This window comes from Populus trichocarpa, chromosome 1 (assembly GCF_000002775.5).
Source record: "Populus trichocarpa isolate Nisqually-1 chromosome 1, P.trichocarpa_v4.1, whole genome shotgun sequence".
Taxonomy (NCBI): Eukaryota; Viridiplantae; Streptophyta; class Magnoliopsida; order Malpighiales; family Salicaceae; genus Populus; species Populus trichocarpa.
The window spans coordinates 14,948,092-14,972,768 of record NC_037285.2 but is presented as its reverse complement, the minus strand read 5'-3'; the positions used below and the strand labels follow the sequence as shown (position 1 = coordinate 14,972,768).

Here is a 24,677-nt window from a genome sequence, read left to right as displayed (position 1 = left end):
TTCGTTTTTTATTTTTGCTGAGCTATATTTTTTTTTTCCTGTTTTTATTTTTTATATCTCTAAAAAAGTAACATCTCAGCTTTAGGTAATGCAACATCTTTTCTTTCAAACATAAAACATGTACTTGAGCTCGTAGAGACTAGATCATAAATTCCAAGTATAATTCTAATTTTATGGTCATCATTATTTATTTTAATTTTGACAAACATATCTTTATTTTTGATGTCTTTCTTTGTTGGTAACTAGTCGAAATACAACAATATTTTTAAAAAAAACATAGTAATATTGTAGTTTTCTAGAGTTAAAAAAAACTAGAGTTAGAAAATGAAAACTAAAACTTCTAGTTTAAATGCAATGTTTCTCCATCTAGAAAACTCAAAAACTAGTTTTCTAGTTTTTTAAATTTATATTGAGTTTTGAAAACATTTTATAGGTTCTCAATAATTTTTCTTTCCAAGTTTTCTACTATTTTTCAAATGAAGAAAAGACATGAACTATATAGTTTTTTATTTTATATACAAGTAATTTTTAGTAATATAAAATATTAAAATTATTTTTTTTAATTTTCATACTTAGTTATGTCATATATTTAATTTTTATTATAAAGTTAATATAAATAATTTTTTTGAGTTAACAATATAATTTTTTTCATGATGATTTTTAATTTGAATGAAGTAAAATTAATATTTTATAAATAGATTATCACAAATATAAAATATTAAAATGACTATATAAATTATGGTTTTAATTTTTAAAGAAAAGTAGTTATAATTTTGATTTATCTTTTTAGTGAAAAAAATGTCTGTATTTTTAACAAAGGTGCAAGTTTTTATTTTTTAATGGAAAAGAAAAACTAGAAAAGTAAAAGAATTTTTTTTTTTGTTATTGAATATACCTTGGATACTTTGTTCTACAAAATAAGAGTGACAAGCTAACACACTAATTCAAGTGTAGATAAAACGAGAAAAAATCTTCTTTACGGTGGGGTTTAGTTAGCTTAACAATGCTTTTAATCAAATTTTATCACCAAGGTTAACAAATTTCTTGTAATCGATAATATAATTAAAAAAAAGTCTTAATTTTAGTATAAAAAATGACATAATTTTTAATTATAAGCATGTTTTTTTAAAATGAAATGCAGCAACAATTAAATTTTAGTTTTATTATTAAAGCATCTCATAATTATTATTTAATGAAAGCATATTTTTTTAATAGCAAGTATTGTTTTTTAAATAAAAATCTATCATGATCTTAAAAATAAGTTAAAAATAATTAAAATAATATATATATATATATATATATATATATATTGAAGAAATTGCTAACATTCCTTTTAAAAATATATAATATGAATTTTTAGGAATCATCAAAAAATTGAATAATAATTTAAATATCATGTTCTTTAAATTTTTTTTTTATAATGCATTATAATTAGAAAAAAAAACATAGAAAAAATAAACCTATAAATTAGACTCACGAGCCTAGCCCAATAAGCCCAACATGTATAAACATACAAGATTAGACTTGTATCCTTGATCTTCTTTATTTTTTTTATTATTATTCAAGATGTCTCCACCCTTTTATTTTTTATTTTTAAAATAAAATAGATAACATTTTATTTACTTGTCTATATTTTGACACAAAAAAAAACAGGTTAAAAAATTAGAATTTGATTTTCTAGACCTAAGAAAACCATTTTTAAATCTATTTTCATCTAAAAATATCTAATAAACACTATTAGAATCTCTATAACTAATTTCTCAATTTAAAACACCCCTAAATTAATTTAAAAACACAAGATTAAATAAAAAAGTTCTTTTTCAATCATTATCTACTTTTCCTATTGATATAAAAGTTCAAAAATATCTAAATAGCATTTTTCTCGTTAAAAAAACATATTGACACTAAATTCATCTTTTGCTCCTATAATCTAGTTAATTGTGTTTTCTCTCTTCTTTGTTATTTTCCAATGACTCTCGAGAAACACAAAAAAAAAAATATAAAACTAAAATGTCAAACTTTTTTAACACCAAGAAAATCCAATAACAAACTAATCAAAATCCAATAACAAGCTCAAGTTATAAATTTTTTACAAAAAATAAAAAAAAAATCCCAACAGGAAACTACAATGTTTTCTTCACTTTTTTTTGTTGGCTTTTTAGATTTCTTTTTCTTTGTAACTGTAATTAAAAATTTACAAATAGATTCTAGATGATGACGACGACGACGTTTGGATTTAGGTGTTTACTGTACGGTTTATTGGGATATTCCATGAATAAACTAAACCTACCGAATAATTTATCCTAACCCTACTATAGTCCACTAATCAACACCAGCATGTGTAGCCGTCCTTAGGTCAGTGCTAGACGAAATAGCCAAAAACAAATTCAATTTCGATGATATCCACATCGTTCTGTCTACATTATATCATCCATCCATACTTTTTAAAAAGATTTTAAAAATAAATTGACTTCAAGTTAATTTTTTATATTTTTAAATTACTTTAATATAACAATATCAAATATAAATTTTAAAAAATAAAAAAAATATTATTTTAATATATTTTCAAATAAAAACCAATAATAGAAATCCTAACAGTGCTTCTCGTTTTCTAGAGATAGCCCATCAAATAAAGACTTCAGGGTCGAATCTGATAGGGTGAGGTATGATTGACAATTAGGTTTGGCTCCCTCGTCGCGTAGCCCTAGATCTTTTGGTTCTTACAAGGAACAAAAATAGAGAACAACACGTGCTTAGATCACACGCCGACACATCACACATCAATTCTTCATCATGACATCTAATGCATCAAGAGTTTGCCATGTCATTCATCAACTACTATTAACGGCAAAGATCCAACGACAGTTTATCACGCTATCAAAGCCAGTTCATCATCATTTACAAAATAGACGTTCTAAATATTCATTTCGACAAATTTTTGGGTCCCACAATTAAAACGTGGGGTTCCCGGTTTTTACTTACCAACCGGAGGTCCGGTTTACTTCTCCTGCCGACCCGATCCATCCGAAGCCAGACGAGACGCGATCGCCGAGTGATACATCATATCGTGGAACGTACTGCCCTCCAAAGTCTTCCTTCTAAGCTGCTTCGCTTTCTCCTCAGTGAACGATCCAAGGGCGAACCTCGATCTGGGACGACCTGGTTCCTGGTCCGAACCCGATAACCCGGATTCCTTATCGGGTACATCATCGCCTGTGCCACCGGCAATACTATTGCCGTTAAGGTAATCAGGAGAGGAAGACCAACCAAAAAGCGGGGACCACCAGGTTGAAGAACCGGACTTCTTGCCATACGGGTCGGGTGTCCTGGGAGATCCGGATGATGCTCGGACTGGAGCTGGGACGGAGCAAGCGAAAGTGAGTACAGAGGCCATGATGAGAAAAACTGATCGAAGTTTTAGATTTTTCTAGAGAGAGAGTGTGTGTAGAGAGGATAGGAAAGTTTGAGAGAGACTGAGTGAGTGCTGCGTTGAAGACAGGGAGAGAAAAGGGAACAACAAGTGGAGCGGGGAGCAGGTCTAGGATAAAATTTTAAGGTAGTAAGCTATGATCACGTACGGTTAAGTGTATGCATTTATTGTTACGGGTATAGCTTCATGAACTTGTACGACACTGTTTTGAGGTTTATGGTACAATTATTAAAGCGAGTATGATTTGTGGTGAGTGAGGAGGGATGTAGAGGATTAAAGATCCGGAGAAGCGGATAAGATTGAACACGTGGAAGGTTGTTGGAAAAAGGAAGATGAGGGGTCAAATTTGGGGCCTTTTTTGCTTTTATAGGATGTTAAAGGGTTCACTTTTTCAGGTCGTTATTGGAAAAAAAATGGAGTGATGCGTGGCGGAGTTGAGAAGCAAGACATGGATAGTATGATATGATCATTTTACTTCACCCGTGATATCTTTTAAATTTTATTTTTAATATTAATATATTAAAATAATAAATCAACTCAAAAAATCATTAAATAAAAAATAAATAACACTTAAAAAATTAAAAATTAAAATTAATAAAAATATAAATTGACATAGCATATATGATTTTTTAAAATGTTGTCATAAAATCTAAAACGAGAAGAGAGAGAAAAAAAAAAACAAAAGGTCTATCAAAGCCCAACTATTACTTCTGCGTGCCCATGCATCTAACCACCGGGAAGAGAAGGATGCGATGCTTTCATTATCTGAAGGTGTTGTTTGAGTGTCAAGAAGTGTTGCACGTGTTGTCCAAAAAGCGCATGTATTTCTCATTTGTTAAAGAATATTAAGCACGTGTCAACCACTTTTATTTTTTTAATTATATTTATATTTGTTAAAAGGATGAACTTTCTCTTATTTAAATTGATTATAACTAAAAAAAACCATTATAAAAAATACAAAAATTCTCATGGACACCAATTTTAATTCCTTTTCTTTTAAGAGAAATTTAATCGTTATATTGTGCAATCAAAGCATGAAAGAAAAAAAAATCTACTGGAATCGGTTTTATTTGTTGTTTTTAAAGTTATTTAAGTCATTTTATTATGTATACAAAATATAAAAAAATATCAATGTGTCCTTATTTAATATAATAATGACAAAAAAAATCCTATAGAAAAGATTATTTTGCTCCCATGACCAATTTATTATTTTATTTTTTCAATAAACTAAACAATTCAATTAGTTTAAAATTCTCAATGTTATTCATTTATTTTTATTTCATCCTTTACAATTAAATAGCCAATTTTAAATTTGGTTTTAGAGGGTTTTTTTTGTGTGTGTTAAGTGTTTTCATAAGATGTTATAGCATAAATGAGAATTTAATAAGAAAAATGAAAGAAAAGTAAGGAAAATAAAATAAAAATAAGTAATTTTTTTGTCTGTTATAAATATTTTATAGTGAAGGGAACAAGTAAAACTTTTTAAGAATTATAGAGGTGAAATCGAGATTTTTTTAGCTGTAAGAGATAGAATTAGGATTTTGATAAATCCATCTTATAAGAATATAGTTTATTCTTTGGCAAAAGAGTAAGTGAAAATAAGGTTTAATGCTAGGAGGTAAGGATACTTCAAAAATATTATGTTTTTTTTTTGTAATTCTAATTACAAGAAAATATGGTATTATTATTTCTAAATTAAAAATATATATTTTATTGTAAATAACAAATTAATAAGCTGATACGTATGAATAATTAACATTGAAAGAAAAAAAATGATATTATCAGTGATCCTTTCATAACCATGATTATAATCATTGAAAAAGTTTGGTTTTTAATATTCATATACATTTACTTATATTACAAAAAGAAGCAGCCCGATGTCTGTCCTTTTGTTTTATTTCTTATATTCCTGCATAATATTGATTTTTGCTATTGTTATTGTTGATTTTAAGTGCTATTTTTTATTATTTTTATTTTTATATAATATATAAAATATTTTAAGAAATCAACGTTTTTGTTTTCGTTGTGATGATATTTTAAAATTCAATATGCTCAGAAATAAAAATTATTAAGTATTTGGATAGTTGATGATTACATTAATATTTCATTCTTCTTAGTTCATGAAATTGATGATTAGTAATAAAACCTACAAAACAGTATATTTTAATAGGATTTAAGGATTCTCTAATGGTAAAGTCAGTAAATCTTAATACATGATTGTATTAAATAAGAGAATAAACTTAAAATTCTAATAACAAGAGTATTTGTTCTTAGTTGTGAATAATAAATGCTCTGTAAATAAGAATATGAACCATTTAGAGAGTAAAAAAATATGAACATTTTACCTATGTGATTTATATGATATATATAACATTTAAACTTTGTCAAGTTGCTTAAATCAAGGGATTGAAACATCATTTTCTCTTGATAGTGTTAATGAAGCATAAATATTGATTCCACCATATGAATAAAGGATAAATATCTATTACATAATAATATTAACACCAGAACCATATTAATGTCAGAACATAAATATATGATTATTCTCTATCCAAACATTCAAAAAATTTTATTTTTTATCATATTGAATTTTAAAACATTATTAACAATAAAATCTAATTAGATGTTGACTCATCACTACATCAACACACACTAATTAAAAGGTGAGCATCGATTTCTTTTAAATAACCTCAAGTAATTCTACTCCTTTTTTATTTTTTGAAAAAAGAGAGTAGATGATAAAAAGATGGAGAGGGAAAGAACACCTATTGAAGAAATATAATTAACAAATAAAGCTTCTTAAGTTAAAATTTTAAACAAATTGATTTGTTAGATGATTGATGCTAAAGTATGAATTCTATAAGCAATAAATAATTAATCTTCCATGGAAAAACAAATGCAAAATATTATATAAAATTACCCTTTGATAGAGTCCAATTTTTAATGGTTTTCAATGGAAGCTCCATACCCACTTTCTGCGAATATACCTTGCGTTTTTCCTTTGTTTTTGTCTAAGAATGCATTTGGAGCTTTCCTCTTTATTTTTGTCATGATAATGATATTTTTGAGGTAATTTGCCCATCAACTTAGACTAGTTTTTTTTTTTTAAATTAAAAAAATGTATTTTTTAAGGAAAAAAAACAATTGAAGAGTCACCACCACCAGTCATTTTATTTATCGTGATTGGATCTTTGTTTTTTGAAGAAAATGAAACTAGAAGGCACGCTTAAAATAATTTTGATATGAACAGCGACACCCCCAAGAAACAAAATTAGGTCATCGACGACAAAATCAAATTTCACTTTCTAGACAACACATCTTTGTATTTGTAGTGTTTTTTTTTGACAACTTGAATCGTAGGGCATTCCAAGCTAAAGAGGCCCAATGTCAATATATACACTGACTGTGGATTCCAAGCCTCTTCATCTTGTTGAATAAACCTGTAAATATTATGTGCATCTCACCCTCTGAGTTTTTTTTTTTTAATAGTAAGTATCCGAACTAGTTTATATGTATTTGGATTAATTTTTTAAAATTTTAAAATTAATAATTATATAATTTTTTAATAGTCCTGAAATTTATAATACTCGAGTGATTTTTAAAAAACAAATTCAGCAGTTAAGTTGTACTCATTATATTTATTTGAGTTTGTTTTGTTACAGGGGGAGGGGCACAAATGGGAAGATGTGGAAGCGGGAAAAAGGTATTATATTTTTGGCAGATGTCTTCATTAAATTCACACTGCTAAGAATACTAAAAGAAGCTAAAACTCATTCGGAAAACACTTTAGCTCCGAAGCTAAAATATTGATTTAATATTAACTTTTAAAAATATTGAAGTTTATCGTATGGTCTAATTATAGTCGCAAAATTTAGCAGAAGTAAATAAGTATTTTATATTTTTAATTGTATAATGAAATAATTAAAATATTATTGAAAGTAAAAAAACAAAACATGGTATTAAAAAGTATTTTTGTACTTTTACAATAATATTTTTATTATTATAATATAGCTAAAAAACAATTTGATATTTATCTAAATATAAAAAAATAAAACAATTAAAATATATACTGAAACGACGAAAAAACTCTTTAAAGCCAAGATTTTAAACCTAGAGTTAAGAGTTTTTTTTTTTTTTAATCTTTTCACAATATTTTTTTGTATAATTATCAAGTCAATTGATAGAGGATTTGATATTTGACTAAAAAAATACAGGCACAAGCAGAGCACCAAAAGATATGTGCAGTGCCCCCTAGCATATTGAAAGCGCTACTAAGTCCTATTTCATCTAGAGCAGCGCGTGTAGGCATTGGTAGTTTATTTTATCGCTGGTTAATTTTTTTTTTCTCCCCTGAAAATTATAGTTTATCTCTTATTATTATTATTATTAGTATTTCAACTTCAATCTTTAAATATTATTTTTTTATATAAAAAACAAATTCAACTCGTGGCAAAACAGGACACCCCAGCCTAGTAGTAGGTCTATACAAGTTAGAAATGTGGAACCTTGTCAATCCTCCGTCAGCTGGGCGAAAGAAATTTGTGTATGGTGGAGTTGTTTGGATCAAGTGAAATGAAGTGGATCAGTCAGGCATGTTTTAGAATTGCTTCCGACCGATCAATTACAGTACAGCTACATATACAGCCATGTTATTATTATGTTCTCCAATTTTAATCACATCCAGCTTCAGCTTGTATACTTTCTTTAGATGAAGAATTTCTCAGTCCTATCCAAAAAGATTAATCATGACCCGTCACTCCATCCTGCCATACTTTCTTTAATCAAACACTTGAACTCCATTTGTCTCTCTATTCAATTCTTTCTGATCTCTCTCTCTCTATATATAATTGAAGAAACATCTGACGAAATTTGAAGAACGAACTGACACTACGAACTTGCTTTGCATAAAAAGATAGTGTGGTGCAACTCTTTTTTTTTTTTTTTTTTTGTCTTTTTTATGTACAAGTTGGTAAGAACAATATAAATAATCATTTATTGAAATCTATCCTAAAAGTCCACATCAAAATACTACATCTTAAGAACTTACCTTTTATCTCTTACATATTTTTCAACCTCTAAGAATATTGTTTAAGTTGAGCCATTCAAAATCAGGCTACAAAACTAGAACATTCTTCTTTTGCCAGGTCAAGGAATTGGGGGGGGCTGACCGCGGGTTCACAAAGACAACGATGGAACCCTTGATAAAAAAAACCCCAATTAGAGAAGCATACGAAAATGATTAAAAGAAATCGACCTTTGTCCTCTTAATGTTTTATTCACAAAAACTGTTGATCGTCAAAATAAGTCTCTAAAGACCTCCATTACGATAACTGCTCAAGTCTCAACTATAACCTTGTCACTCATAAGGATGCTGGATCATCAACAAAAGATGGTTGAAATTGTACCTCATGAGGGAGGTCTTTCGACAATTGCAAGGAAAGCCTCCCAGTTTCTTCATTCCATCACGTTCCCATGGGCTTACTTTTCTTGCTTTCCTAAGCACAAAAGAAATGGACTTCTTAGTTCTCTTATTCCCTACCATCCGAGTCAAGTGCAGGTGCGCGTTTGAGAAAAGGATGCGCTGAGCGAACCTTCGCTACGTGCCTTTGTCCCTGGTTATGTCTACAGTTGTACATAATAATGGACGGAACTGTATAAGCAAGTGCTCTATGCTATATCCACTTTACAGTACTCATACATCAACATATCTATTAACTATCGAAGAATGAACAATCCAATTCTATATAGTATATAGAGAAAGTCATGAGGATGACAAGGTCTCTGATTAGATCTTAAATTGGGAACAAATTGCACTATTGATTTTTAATTTTTTTTCCGGAAAAGATTGCACAGGCTCCATCCATGATATTGAGTAGAAGCACTTGTTTATTTGTCAAGTATAAGTTACATGACTGATTTTGTTGCTTGGCCCTCAGAAGATTCTTATGCTAGAGTAGCTCTTTTGCCTTTTGTATCCCTTGACTGCAGACAAATAATTTGTTAGTACTGAGCTTCAATTGAAAGGACAGAAAATGAGAAGTGCACTAGATGGGACTCCAAGAGAGAGAGCGGAACCTGTGAAGCAACAGATCGCTTTGAATCCAAGAATTGGCTATAAATACCAAAGAGTCTTTGCTTCTCAGCTTCAGATATCGATGGTCTTGCTTTGGAAGTAGTGGTCTTTAAAAGATCATCAGTTATGACTGGCATTTTACCAGGGTCGCCCATGTCTGCACTGCTTAAATGTTCATGAACTGCCGCAAGCTGCGCATCTGAGAGAAGAGCTTGTAGGTCAGCACCGCTAAATCCTTCTGTCATACCAGCTATTGTTTCTATGTCAACATCATTGGCAAGAGGCAGCTGCATTGATTTTTAGATGGCAAAGTTTGAGAATACAGATATATGAAAATAGAGCACCTAAGTTGATGCCAAAAATCAAACAACATGACCATAAAAAATGAACCTTTGCAATTTTTATGTTGATTTCCAAACAGCAGTTGGTCTTTCTGGAAGCTTAGCGGCAAAGATTACACTTCTTTTTTTCAAAAAGCAACATAATTTCTATTTCACCTTATACGGACACAAAAGCTACCACAAATACAGCATACTATTTGATCTACTATTAATCTCTTTCAAAAGAGTTTCTATTGCAATAAGATTAAGAGAAAGACCTCAATTTAGCCCTCATGTTTATTTCCACATGTTAATGTACACCCCATGTTTATTTTTGGTCAATTTCACATAATTTGGCCAAACTATGGGACAATTCCCCCAGTTGGCTCCAGTTTAATAAAGGCATCATGTGGTCACTTAATTACATCATGTAGACAAAAGAAATACACAAAAAACTGAGAGAAATTAATTTATACACAAAAAACTGAGAGAAATTAATTTATGCAAAACAAAGTTAATTAAGACTCCAAAGAACAATGCTGATTAAACAAAACCAAGGCAATTAAAATTAAACAAACTCAACAACCTATCTCTTCCACTCCTACTCTACACCAATTCTCTTGATCATTATGTCTAAATTCTGGATTCTCAGATCACTTCCATATTCTCCAAGCTTCAAGACAACAACAGCACCAATATATGAGACCCAAATCAAACTCTGCTGTTGGGTATAAAATCTTGAATATCAAAGTCCTGAAGCCTCTTTAGCTATTGTCAGCATCAACCAAACAACATAAAAATCCATCAACAAGTTTCAAAGTTGTGGTGAAACCTCACCTCCATATGATCTCATTTGCATCTTCCTCACAACCCCAATCAGCTGCTCCATATCCACTCCTTTTCAACAGTACTTTTCAACTCCATCGTTTCTTACATGGCTGGGTTTTCATTTGAGCAGCTTTTTCTAATGTGTACTCAAGCATTGCTGTGATTTTGTTGCTGGTTTTTGGTCTACTCTTTGTTGCAGACTCGTATAATTTAGCTTTCTGCTAGCTTCTCTTTATCCTCTCATCTCACGAGTTGCACTCTTTGAGTTTGATGAAATGCTGATTTAAACAACGTTGATTTTGAAAGAACTTCACAGGTTGTTGCCAGAGGAGTAGACAGCATTGTAATGGCAGTGGAGGTTAAATCATGGATAAGTCATGGTAGTGGCAAGAATATACAGAAACTTGAGTTGAAATGGATTTTGGATTATGACAGATGGTTGAGATTGTATTTAAAAATGGGTTTTAGCATTGAGTTTCAATAGCAAAAGATTGTGGGGATTATAGTTATGTATTGATGGAATGGAAAGTTGTGGTAATTGAAAGCTTTGGGAAGATCAGATTGGAAACTCTCAAAATTTTTATTTGAATGGAAGAGTACACTCTACCTTAGATGGAGATCTTTAGAATTCATATCTATTTTTCTTGTTCGAATTCACGTTTTATTTAATTCTATAAAAAAATATGTGAGCTTGTCAAGCGAAACTCACGTCAACAATACCTAACGAGCACTTTCTTTTAATTGCAGTAAACTGGCCCATATTTGGGCCAAATTAGGTGAACTGACCAAAATGAAACACAATGTGCAAATTGACTTTTTGACACAAATGAAGTAATTCTCTAACATTAAAGGGGGCAATTCTTATTGTTTGTGTTAAGGGTCTATTCTCATTTAAGTATGTAGAATTCAGTAGGAATCTAGAAAGACAAAGATGGGGGGGGGGGGGGGGGGGGGTGGGGCTGGCTAAGAGAAGTTGCAAATTTCATCGAGCTTTGGTAATTCTTTTTGCAATTGATACATTTTTTTTCTTATCTAAAACAAAAAGGTTACAAATGGGCAGTATTACTCACCTTTCTAGAAAGAACTGCTAGGATTTCCAGCCTCTCCTTCCGAGATGGAAAATCACAGAAAAGAAGGCGATCTAACCGACCAGGTCTCAACAACGCAGCATCAAGTAGATCTGGTCTACTGCTTCATCATTTGATAATGGGAAAACAGGAATAGTAGAATGTTAGTCTTCAAAGAGTCATTAAAATCTAATTAACAAACCAGGGAACAAAAATTTGTCAGAATCAATGTTAATCATGGAGCTGTAAACATTTAATAACAAATTCCCACAAAATGCTAAAAATTAGATCACTGGATATCCAGTCATGAGATGCTGAATGAAATACATGATTAAAGTCAATTTTGAAACCAAATTTATGCAAAAGAACAAGAATCCATTAGCAACACATCTATCTGGCATCGCCAATCATCAGTGGCAATCCTCCATTGAAATTAACAAATCTAGAACAATTTCTTTATATCCCTTATAATAATTCAATTATTTCATTTGCAGGAGTCAATTTTTACAACATGTAATTTTATGGCACCCAATTCCTTCCACCTTCTCATTTGGACGAAAGTAAAATTTATGAAAATAGGAAGAGAAGAAAATACAGTAAGGATGGGAAGACATTCTCTAATCAGCACAGGAAGCTAACACTAGTATTCAGCCAAAAAAAGGTATCCATCATTTGGTATCTGCTTTCTGAAAATGGAAATGCCATGGACTGCTACAAGCAAAACCATGCACTAAATTATATGCAATAGATTGCAAGTGCAGAAAATCTCTCTTGTTAGTACCAAGTAATTAATGTCTCGAGTGGAACCTGAACCAGAAATAAGTATATACACCAGATTGAAACAAACCTTGTTGCAGCAAAAACAAAAACTCCAGTCAAAACTTCAACGCCATCTAATTCAGTTAGAAACTGGGAAAAGGAAGAATTCAGAAGTGAGAAAAATTGATAAAGAAACCATTTAAGATGAAAAAACCAAAATGAGAAACTAACTTGATTAACAACACGATCAGTTACTCCAGTATTGTCATGCCCTCGTTTTGGGGCAATGGAATCAAATTCATCAAAAAATAGAATACATGGTGCTGCAGCTGCAGCTTTTGAGAAAATATCACGAACCTGTAGTGAAAGCAAGGGCATTGCCAGCAGTCAATATGCATTAAATTTTTACAAGGAGGAAACACAGGCATACTCCAATACAGGAACCTATTATGGTCTCAAGTTCACTTCTGGGTCATTAAATCACACAATCAAATGCAGACCACCATCAAAGTGCATTATTGAATTCAACTAAAAGAACAAAAGGAGTTCACACTCAATTGTAATATTGATATCTTATTTTAATCAATTTCAACATAATAAAATACTGCATCCACACAAGTTCCATGAGCATATTTTTGAATCTCCATGATATACCACAAACTCTTTGATCAATTATGCCAAACAATGATCAGTGAATATTAATAATGAAATTATCAGTAAATTATGCAGTATTCTTCAGTTGAAGCAATACTGGAAATGTAAAGTGAGTGCAATACATAACTGATTGCTTACCACCTATCTAACAAACAATTGCAAACTGACTATTCAACAAAGAATAAATGGTAGTGATGTGTCAAAGGATATAACAGGAAGACAAAATGTTTGGCAAGGAAAACGTTTGTGGTGTGAATTTGTTTTGACAAAAGGATATGGCTTACAAGCATCATTACATAGTGTGGAGCTAAAGTTTTTCAAAGCAACAATCTTCACAAAGCAGTATGCCAAAATGCATCAAGAATAAATTTTTGTGTAAGCATTGGACTTCAAGCAAGCAAAGAATTTTCTTATCCTTCCAATACACTCCAGGAACTTTTATATTGAACAACACCAATAAGCAAGGAAGAGAATTCCAAATCAATGCAGTGGCAAACCCTTTGAAATGTATGTGAATACATGGAAAGAAAAATAGATGAAAAAAAAAAGTTTCAAAAACTTCAATTCACTTGGAAGAAAGAAAATAAGATTATTGACCCAATAAAAAGTAAATTCACTACCATTCCATTAATATTTCAGGAGCTAGCGTTCTGGCTTGACAAGGACAAAAACTACAGCACTGTGCTAGGGTATGTAGATATGAGGAAAATTATGCAATGGAAGTGTCAAAAGTTCTAGAATGGCTAATTTAAAAGAAATTATTTATTTTATTTTTCATTTCAAAATGGGAAGGGAGGTTTAATTGCTCTCTTACAGCTTGTTCAGAAGCACCAATGTATTTGTTCAACAGCTCAGGTCCTTTCACTGATATGAATCGAAGAGAACAGGCAGCAGCAGCAGCACCAACAATATGAGTTTTGCCACAACCAGGAGGACCGTATAAGAGAACATTTGACCTTAAGCGTAAAGGAGATTGGACAAAGATATTCGGGAACTTTGAAGGCAATTCAATCATCTGCATAGAATTAACAATAACAACTTCAAGCCTATCATAGAATAAACATGGGAAAAGAAAAGGGCACAAAAAAAAGTAATTAAAGGCACAAACAAGTTTTAGAGGGCAGACATTTGACAAAGCACCAAACAAATAAATGAATTACTGTTTCATTGGATAGTCCAAAGGCTAGTGTTTAATGAAAGACCACTTTAAGAGTACCGAAAAGGTTAGACACCATCCATTACTTATTGAATGAATGAAACAAAGGCATAACTGTGTGTGACCGACACTCAGGTTTCCGTCAGAAAAACATATTTTACACAATGTTTCAAATCCTTCAAAAGCATTTGCGCTATCAGGGAAAAAATTATTGAAACAAAAAGAGCTTATTCAAAGCAGCAATCACCAGAGCAAGGAGCTTATACAGTAAAGCAGAAAACCAGATGGAGTGTATAACAAACCTAAGTACCATAGTCAACAAACTCAATGTAGAATCAGATGATCCAAAACAGTTGACATAAAAAGGAATTGCTAAAGAGAAATGTCCTTTAGAAGGATAAGGAGTGTCATTAACACAAATGTATCTATTTTTGTTGCATAAACTGCCTTCAACTTGCATGAGAGACTGCAATCAAATTCAACTTCGCAAAAAAGCGAAGGGGTATATAAGAATGGAGTTTCTCAACTACAGATATGTCATAAATTGAAATACTATATACAGTAATCATCTATACCAGCCCTCTCCATGGCCTAGTTGTTAGTATTAATATGAGCATCATGTATCAAGTTCAAGTATTAAGGATAATGGGGAAGAGAAGTGTTTTGTTATTCAAATCCATTCAATTAGGTAACTCAATTTTCAGCACCACAGTGATTGAGATGTGGCAATCTCTAAATACAAAATATCTAACAATAAGCACACAGGTTATCTAAAATTTATGATCCAAATTTGAAAGCCCTGAAAGGTCAAAAAGTTGGAAACACGACTTCTCATTGGTAAGATCCTATGTTCACAGGTCTTCCAACCCCAGTATTTCACCCATCATAAAATCAAGACTAAACACAACTTCTTCTATGCAGGATGGGCTGAGAGGATCATGATTCTTTTCACAGTTAACATAAGGTTTTCTTCAGATTTTTCATAAACTTCTTCATCATGCTTTCAATTTTATGACAACTATAATTTTGGCAACATTTCTAGTTTTAATTACAGTATTGTGGGTCATTTGGCACTCAAATTAATAGTATTCCCAAAAACTTTCCAGTTTTTCATTGGTCTGAAGTGTGAGCAAACTTGTATAGAAGACTGCATTTTCGCATATAAGGAATTGATAATAGCTTGAAAATAAATTCTATTTTGAGTGATACACCTTTACCAAGGCCATATGCCTATGCAGTATGCACCTTAAGGTGAGGAACAAAATGAGTATTTGAAACTACTGGGCAGTGAGCTGTCTCATCGATCTAGAGAACTATTTAACTCCAGAGGAACCAAAAAGATTTCCTATGATGGCACAATTCCATTAGAAGTTCTTGCATTCCTCTCTATTTAATTAATCCACAGAGCCTAGAGGTGCTTTTTTCTTTTTTTCAAAGCCTCACTTTTTTTCTTACAACTAGCGTGATACTCATTTCACAATATTCAAACAGCCTGCAACTTGAAGTTAAGATGAATGGGAAAGCAAATAATTGAAATGCTGATCTTCTGTTAGCAACAAATTAACAGTTAACACAACCTGCAAATGATATAGTCAATAATCATAAAATCATTTTTGATCATTAAACATGTTGAAATAAAAAATCATACCTCTCTAATAGCATTCCTTATGTCACTAAGACCACCAACATCATCCCACCCAGAACGGCCACCTTCAGGGGCAGATTTAGTGATGTCACGCATAGAAACTGGAAGGAACTCGTGCATTGCCCTAGAGAAGTCGTCCTTGAATAACGTGGGTATGTCATGCTTTTCAAAAGTAGAATGAGAAGGCAAAAATCGGCCAATGGCAGCATGTACAGTTCTATCTACCAATATTTCCTGATACATTGAACTGCTTCATATCAGAAATTACAATTCATGCATGTGCAACAAAAGTAGCTTCAAACACAGTTTTTCACTCCCAAGAATTTTGCTAACATAACCAATTTTAGAAGTATCACAACAGACTTAAGACAACAAATTTGAAGTTTAAATGCAATAATAGCTATGTGCCCTGTGCAAGATTGATAAAATTACATGTCCCACTTCATCATGGAGAAGGTGAGCATAAACAAGCTTGAATGGTGATGAACTGACAATGAAGAAGAAACCTAAAGTAGCCACCCAGCACATTAAAATAACATGCAATTTTCATTACAAGAATGATGGAAGGGTATATAATAAAATTAAATGTTAAGTAAAGTGCCAAAAAACATGAAGCTCCAACAAAATTTTTTTTTGAAATCTAGCTATTGCACAGGAGACAGCCAACAAATGAGAGACCCAAATTCACATCAACCAACTTTAAGAACAGTATCAACTGCCTTCTGAGTAGAGAATTCATGATCTAGCCAATTCAATTCAAGAAGATTTGAGTATTTTGTTTTGCTTATCACAATTGCTTGGTAGTTGAAGATGCTAGATGAAGGCCTTGTTTCAGGAAAACCAAGCACATGAATATCTGTTGTGTTATGCCATCGTCTTCTTTCCTATGACTTATAAATGAGCTTCAAATTGTTGTGAATGTTAGCGTTTGATTCATGCTCTTTCATGAATTTTTGTTAATAAAAAAGTTATTCCTTCCTATGAATTGTTTATTTTTCCACTTTGAATGATTTACTGTCTTGCAAAATCATCATTTTAGATGATATATTTGTAAGGAAAAAAAAAACAGAAGAAGAAGAGAGTAAAGGAACAAAATGTTGATACATCCCAAATCCAGAATCACAACAAATACCAGATCATATGCATCATATCCATCACATTTGGAAGCCACATCAAGCAAAATGTCGTCAGAACACAGTAAGGAACGCCTCCGGATTTCATGCTTCAATATAGCCTCGCGTTCTGAGGCAGCAGGAGCAGGCAGTTGCACATGGAAGTCAAACCTTCCTGAAAACATCCAAAGACACAAAACCAGTATAAAAAAGACAAACTGAAGAGAAAGGGAAGTGTTAGTAACCTGAAACCTTTCACAGCATACTTTCTAAGTGCAAAAAGTGACAGACCTGAAGAGCTCAATGACTGTGGAATATTCTCCAGAGTCTGCACAGAGGCTATAAAGGCAATCGGGCCAATTCCACATGTGCTCTTCCTTTTTTCCTGTACATTGCCATATTAAATCTTCATGTTCAGAATAGATCCATTTTGTGTTATTTGTCACCTGAAACCAATGTTCCTCTACTAGTGTGGATGTCTTCCAATCAATCATAATTATGCATGCATATGAAGGCACTGTCATTAGAATCGACCAATTGCACATTGTATGCAAAAGTAAAACAGAACACACATTTACAATGGCTTCAATATTATCAATTCAGGAAGAAGGGAAAGACCATGACGAATTTATTACCCCATATTCATCTATAAAATCTGAGAGAAATTTTGTCAGCGCAACAACCGATGTTGAAGGTTGTGATCCTTCAGAGTCAGAAGAGGCTGACACAATGGTATCCAGATCATCAAAGATGACAAGGGAAGGTGCATGATCTAATGCTTCAGATATGGAAGCAGAAAGGGTTTGACGAATGGCCGAGGCTTTATCTAAAGTGAGTCCAGAGCAGCTTACAAAAACTCTGCATGCACAAAACTAAATTAGAGCAATACAAAAAAATATGTGTTTGTGTGTGCCACCCTTATGCCTTGTTATGATTAAATTTGTTCACAAGAATTAACACAGACAAACATTTGATAGATTTGATTACCAGTTAAAAGGAAGAAAAAAACAGACAATTGCACAAATGTGTTAAAAAAAAGAATTCCTCACATGTGGGCAAAGAGGTCTTCACGCTCTTCAAGGGATTTTGCAACAGCTCTTGCTAAAGTGGTTTTTCCAGAACCCTAAAAAGCAAACACATTTCAATCTCTTGTATTAACTGATACATAACTCTTGGAATAATATGTTTGATTTGTATGATAAAGCAATGACAAAAAAATAGACAATTGAACATGTAGACTTATCAACATGCCAAAATCCAGATACTTTTTAGAAATGAAGGATTTAGTTCCATTGGTGAACAGTCAAGGACTATGAACTTGATTACACTTTTGATTGTTTTATATTTTTTATATTTTTTGGTGAATTTCATTCTTGAATAAATCATTAGAAACAAGGAGAGAAGGAAATAGAGATAAAAAAAAAAAGGTCATCTTCCATTCTCTAGAAAAGACAAGATCTGATGCAACTAAATTCTCATGACAAGAAGCAAAGTAGGATTTAGGATTATTAAGACAAAATTGGTTTTATTTGATTATCTCGCATTTTAAATTGTAATTAGGGAACTCCTTACTAATGTATTTCCAGTTTAGTGGCATGGACATGTTTTCCAGTGTATAATCAGAATCTAACTTGATTTGAAATTCTATTAGGTTCTTGATGCCTTTATAACATCTTATCATATGTTTTGGCATACCCTCTTTCAAGATTGGCTATTGACGTGAGATTTAACATTACATTTCTCTTTTCCTATTTCTGCTGTTTTTCTTTTGGTCTTTTTCTCTCCCTTACCTCATCCCATGACATCTTCACTACCCTCAAATTCTTCATCTATCCACTGTCATTTGGTACATCAATACAAACCTCTAAATGCAACTGAAGCTCAAAAAAAAAAGGTGCCAGAAAGACTAATTGATCCCAAAATAATATAGGGGCAATAATTGTTTTTAGAGATTATGACACTTCTCACCAGTCACCATCCAAACATAGTACACCATGCGAATACATAAACAATAAAGCTTTTTCAGAGAAAGTCAATGTGCACCCTTTCATCTATTTGTGTTATTAATACCTGTTACAACATTCAAATGATACCTGTTACAATTTCAAGCAGATAGAGGTATTGTCTTTTTTTTTCATGGATGAAAACAATATTGTCGATTCTCGGTATCTGAGTGATAGTTCAAAATGAGCGTATCTACACATCTTAAACCGGCAGCTTGCACATTTGATTCCCTTAGGCATAGGGTGACAAAAAATAACCATGTGATTTAAACATGTTCCCTGACATATGACACAAATAATCTGCATCTAACACCTACAAGGAAGTTCATTCATCTTCAAGATGAAAATCTCCATACAATTGAACCAAACGGACAATGTGGGATGATAAAACTATTGTCTGCAGTGCAGTCATGTTTGGTTTGACAGTGATAATGAGCATATTTTGTATATCACACATCAAATTATAGATAACTTCACTAAAATCAAAGAGATAAAACTCACGTGAGGTCCATATATTAGAATGTGCCCAGGCAGAGGAAGATTGTATGTATTAAACCACGTGCTATAAGGAGGATATAACAACACCATCAATCCTGCATTGAGATAAAATTGTAATCAACTTAAACTATTAACAGGGAAAGGAGAAAATTCTTTACACCTTGGTGGGGCATGTGATGCGTGTCAGTAGTAGGAAAATTAAGCGCAACAAAAATTGAGAGCTGCATAGGGTGCCAGCACGAGCACACGATGCAGTTTGGCATGACCATGTTATGGCAAAAATATTGGAAAAATCAATCCATAGATGTTTCATCAAGCTACTTTGTCACAATACAAAGATGCATGCAAACACAAAATAATCAAGCATCGTGATTAAAAAAAAAAAAACAAGATCGAGAGAGAATACAGGAGAAAGCCACAACATAACTTTAAGCAATAAAGCTAACTTCAATTCTAAATAGCATTCGATAGACTGTATACACTAATCCAGCTAGTAAAATAAACAGTCACTAACAATCCAAACTTTTCTTCTGCTTTTTCTTTTTCTTTTTCTTTTAGATCAAACAACAATTATAGAACACATGATTACGGGCTCTAAGAAAATTCCAATTCACCAAAACCACAGAAAAGGTTCACCACATAAATATTTACTCAAACAGTCACTCTGTCAAGAACGGAAGAAGATCAAGGTGAAAGTGCAACTAGACAATTACTGACCCCAGTTCGACATGCTAAGAAAAGTTAATATCAATGTAGAAAGAAGGTATCCAGTATTGTGCGCAGAAAACTGGCTTCAACATCCACCTTGAGATTGTTCCGTGTCTTAACAAACATGACAGTAGAGATTGTCATTATTCCTCATTATCATGTGTATGTGTTCTGTTAGCATCTGGAAAACATATATAACAAAGGAATGTAGATCATTACACTATATGCTCATGAACAACAAAATTCCACATGATAAAGGCTTCCCTGAGAACTTCAAGCACTGCAATTAGAAGCATAGAGAGAAAGTACCTACTGTTAATCACATCAGAAGCAGTTGTCCCCATCCAGCTCAAAGATGAAGCATTTGAACTAAACCCTGTAAAAGAGTTACTTTCCTTCAAAGAATAGAAGGACACAGGGCCACCTAGTTTCAGCCTTTCAAACAACCCTACTCCAAGATTATCCTTTTTTCTTTCATTGAAGGCAAGACTGTATGCATTAACCTTTATTCCGTGCACAGATTCCTCAGGAATACTCAGTACATACAAGAATTCAAGTTGCGTTCCACCAGTCTTATTTCTGTTCTTTAGAGATCCATTTGAATAAGAAGATGCCTTTTCCCTGGTCTTCCTATCAATCCCAAAGTCATATCCTTTCACTTCAAAGTGAAGTAAAGTTTCTTTACCTACAATTAATGAATTAACTTCCACCCCAGAAGTTGAAGCAATAGCATCAAGCTGTGCACGATACCATGCTTGAAGAAGTCTTCTCAATCCCTTTTTATTATCAGGCAGATAACCAGTCTCTTCTTCCTGTTTAGAAGGAAAGTCTTGTGACAGAGAAGCAAAAATTTTGTCGTGGATTGACCAATCTACAGCATCCATATAGGTGTCCAAGCTAGTTTTTCTTGGTTTCTGAAGTTTATCGATGTCAATCAGTTCTAGACCAGGCTTCTCAACGGGCTTATCTTGTCCAGGCATCTTAAAGTAACAGGGAGAAAGTGAAAGTGATGCAATGTCCTTCAAATCAGTAATCCATCCCTTTAAATAAATCCCTGAAAACAAAAGAATATTCTAAATTCAAAACTGCACAGTATGGCATAAAAAAATCAATTGAGGAGTCATAATTGTTAAGAGAGGAACAAAATCCTTATTGAAGCATTTTAAAGCTAAAAATGAAGGTTCACATAAAAGCAAATAAAACAGTATAAAGGAACATAGATAAGATCAATGAGTGCTCAGAATAATTAACATACATGAGTGCAGCCCTGCTCTCAAATACAAACGAAGGGATCGAGCTATCATTACATGTCCTTTAGCCACTGAATCGGAAAACAAAAGGCGGACAATTGCTTGATGAAATTCTTTCTTGTCAGTTAAAGTTCCATTGTTAGCTTCCTTGGGAGAGGCACTTTTCACTCTCAATGCATCGCTATCAGGAGTCTTAACACCATCTTTTGATGACAATCTTGGAACAAGTGTGACCAACTGCAGAGAATCTAAAGAAAACATTTGAGCAGTTTCAGGATGCATATAAGCAACACAAGTGGGTGCGGTGGCCAGCTCAACACCTTTGACATCACAATTGTGAAACAATCTTCTGTCTAAATCTTGAAGACGCAACAGGGCCTTTGCCATATTACTTTCTTTATTATAAGACTGCACAGTGGCATCTTGTTTATTAACAACCTTTTCGCGTCTTTTTGGAGCAACTGCAACTTCAGCTCCTGGAACAAGTTGAACTGAAAACAATCTCATAGGTCAGGATTAACACTAGGAGCCCATGACAAACCTTAATTTAACATAATTGTCAACAACCAATGATATCAAAACCAAAGCATATAAAAAAGAAAAGGAATATTATGCACAGACTTGCAACGAGTATAAAAGGAGATTTCTTTAATACAGGTGTGAATTCCAACATTGGATGCTGAGCTCAATTGAGGATCATATGACAGCTTAGCATGAGAAAAATCAATGCATCTATTATATAAATTTGCCAAAAGCAGCAGAATTTCAGCAGCTTGCCTTCACAGTAACAAGGAAGAATAGAAGACACATAAAAGTGGAAGAAAAATGCTAATATGTTACATGGTGAATGAAGTTCTTTCCAACCTCCTGCAGATGAAAAGAATGCTGAAATGATGTGACCAAATTGAATATCCTTAACTGAAATTTTCTATAAAAGATGTTAGATATGGATAAAACGGGCATCCTCTAAAAAAGTTGATTATGTGAATTTGACCCCGGGAATAGTTATGGGTTAGAATCATTATTAAGTGTCCATCAAAGCTTTTGGAAAGTGCTTTGTATGTATACATGTTCTTATACCAGGTCAGAGAATGTCTTATACTGCTTGTTGTCTCTTTTTACACGGTAAAATCTATCAAATTTAGGAGGGGGAGGGGATAGCAGACAGGAAAAATGTAAATTATATACACTTGTTTCATTATATTAATCGAAACTCTAATATGAAAATACATAATTAAGACCATAACAAATGTACCTTCAAGGTATTATGAATCCTATCATTTGGAAACAAGTTAACTTGTGTTGTGTGTGTGTGTGTGTGTGTGGTGGGGGGGGGGGGTGTGGGATGGGAAATCTAGTACTCCCCACACAAACAAACTTGACATTGAGTTCAAACCAGATTTTTCTTTTAAATATCACTCTTAGACTCAGACTCCCCAATACACCTTATCTCATAAATCTATTGGCCCCTTAAACCTAAAAAAAATAGACAAAAATTCTACACCAAAATTACCTTGAGGTCAGAATACAAATGCAATCCCGAACAAACCACATAGATTCACAATATACCATAACAATATTGAGCAGCTGCAGAATACAACTTAACGAAAGGGGAACGAGTTGCAATTCTTCGGTAAGCAATGTATTGCAGTTGAATTTATCAAGATCACAAGCCACAGTTTGGTAATAGGACGTGGTAAGACCTCAACTTTTGTACTTCAATAGCTTCATGTGAGTCATTATTAGAGTTCAATAAAATCGTTTTTTTTTTAATGTACATCCAAAAGCACAGCATCATTTCAAGAATTGATAAATCAGTGTTTAATTCCAGAACTAAATTATACAAAATAAGAAATTGATAACAACAAAAATGAAATTCTTTAAACCACATAACTAGAAAGCACAACTCAAAAAAAAAAAGGCAAGGCTGGTAATCACTGAAATTTCATCAAGCTACTATAATTTGAGTGGAAAGTTGCAGACATCATCTTACCCACCGCTCTCTTGGGAGATGTTGAAACCACGAGGAATGTAATGACAGCGCCGCCATGTAACCACAAAGGAAATCTCATTCCTTCATTGACAATCCTCACCTGCAAGCAGATATGATTTCTCAAATGGGAGAAAAAGAAAAAGAGAAGAAAAGAAATAGCGCAAGAAATACCTGCTTTAATATGGAAGCCTCGGCTTGTTCAGCGTTAAGTTCTAAAACTTCCCAATCATCCTCACTATGAGGTTCAATGGTTACTAAAGTCGCGTTGACAACATTAGAAACAGCCCTGACTTGAACACTAATATGATCAGGCAATGAAATGCACTCTGCAAATTGTTGCGCAACCTTCACTCCACAGATAACCAAAAAAAAAAAGAAGCAATTAATCCTTGAAATTTGCAGTCATTAGATTAACTAACGCTCCAGTTTAAAAAAAATTAAAATGAATCAGATGTAAATTGAGGTACCTCGATGGAGGAAGAGGAGGAGGTAGCACCGGACCAAGCGACGGTCCAGTGACGGTTGGCGGACGGAGAGCGTAGTTCAAGAGTGAGAAGTGGAGGGAGAGGAGCAGGGCGGCGAGTGGATTCAAGGATTTGGATTAGGTTGATAGGAAGAGAGACAAAGCAGTTCTCTATACCGCCCACGTGCTTCACTTGGAATTCCATTTTTCGATAACTCAAGGAGGAAAGGATGGAGAAAGAGAGCTATGGAATGGTGTTTTGTTTTAAGTTAATTAGAGTAGAGCGGAAGAAGATATATATATATATATATATATATATATATATATATATATATATATATATATATATATATATATAGAGAGAGAGAGAGAGAGAGAGAGAGAGAGGAGGAGGTGGTTAATGAGCTGACTGTTTTTTTTTTTTTTTGCGCTTCTCGAGGCTTTGCTTCTTTCTTTTTATCTACTGACTTTGAGTTTGGAACGACTTGTGAACAAGAGGAAAAGATGACTCCCACAACTGACGCTTGATACTGGTAGAACTGCCGTCTTTTCTTTTCTTTTTTAATTTCATGACTTTCAATATGCTCCTGTGAAACAAAAAGTTTTTTTTTAAAATCAAATTAATATTTATTTAAAATTTTTATTGTTTTGATGTTATACTATATATATATAAATTATTTTAATATTTTAAAATATATATATATATATATATTTTTTA

At 32.6% G+C, this 24,677-nt stretch overlaps 2 protein-coding genes across 5 annotated transcripts; both read right to left on the bottom strand.

Annotated features, from left to right (window-relative positions):
- Positions 1-2,801: 2,801 nt before the first annotated feature.
- Positions 2,802-3,535, bottom strand: LOC7478123 (uncharacterized). The gene has a single exon (XM_024602218.2). The coding sequence runs from the start codon at positions 3,392-3,394 to the stop codon at positions 2,999-3,001; it is 396 nt and encodes a 131-aa protein (XP_024457986.1). The 5' UTR covers positions 3,395-3,535; the 3' UTR covers positions 2,802-2,998.
- A 5,134-nt stretch (positions 3,536-8,669) lies between these two features.
- LOC7478122 (peroxisome biogenesis protein 1) lies at positions 8,670-24,479 on the bottom strand. Of its 4 annotated transcripts, none has more exons than XM_002298077.4 (17): positions 23,964-24,395; positions 23,668-23,841; positions 23,497-23,596; positions 21,509-21,994; positions 20,567-21,307; positions 19,549-19,640; positions 18,094-18,167; positions 17,680-17,902; positions 17,336-17,429; positions 17,065-17,219; positions 15,936-16,166; positions 13,946-14,146; positions 12,709-12,834; positions 12,566-12,627; positions 11,722-11,839; positions 9,506-9,790; positions 8,670-9,412 (listed from the first exon to the last, which is right to left on the bottom strand). In XM_002298077.4, the coding sequence occupies exons 1-17, from the start codon at positions 24,162-24,164 to the stop codon at positions 9,374-9,376; spliced, it is 3,402 nt and encodes a 1,133-aa protein (XP_002298113.2). In that variant the 5' UTR covers positions 24,165-24,395; the 3' UTR covers positions 8,670-9,373. The 4 variants fall into 4 exon arrangements, 2 of the variants coding, with proteins under 2 accessions (XP_002298113.2, XP_024439312.1); XR_002977347.2 differs by lacking the exon at positions 8,670-9,412 and adding an exon at positions 10,661-10,959 and having other exon boundaries at positions 9,645-9,790; positions 23,964-24,479; XR_002977350.2 differs by lacking the exons at positions 8,670-9,412; positions 9,506-9,790 and adding exons at positions 10,089-10,496; positions 10,661-10,959 and having other exon boundaries at positions 23,964-24,479.
- Positions 24,480-24,677: the final 198 nt, after the last annotated feature.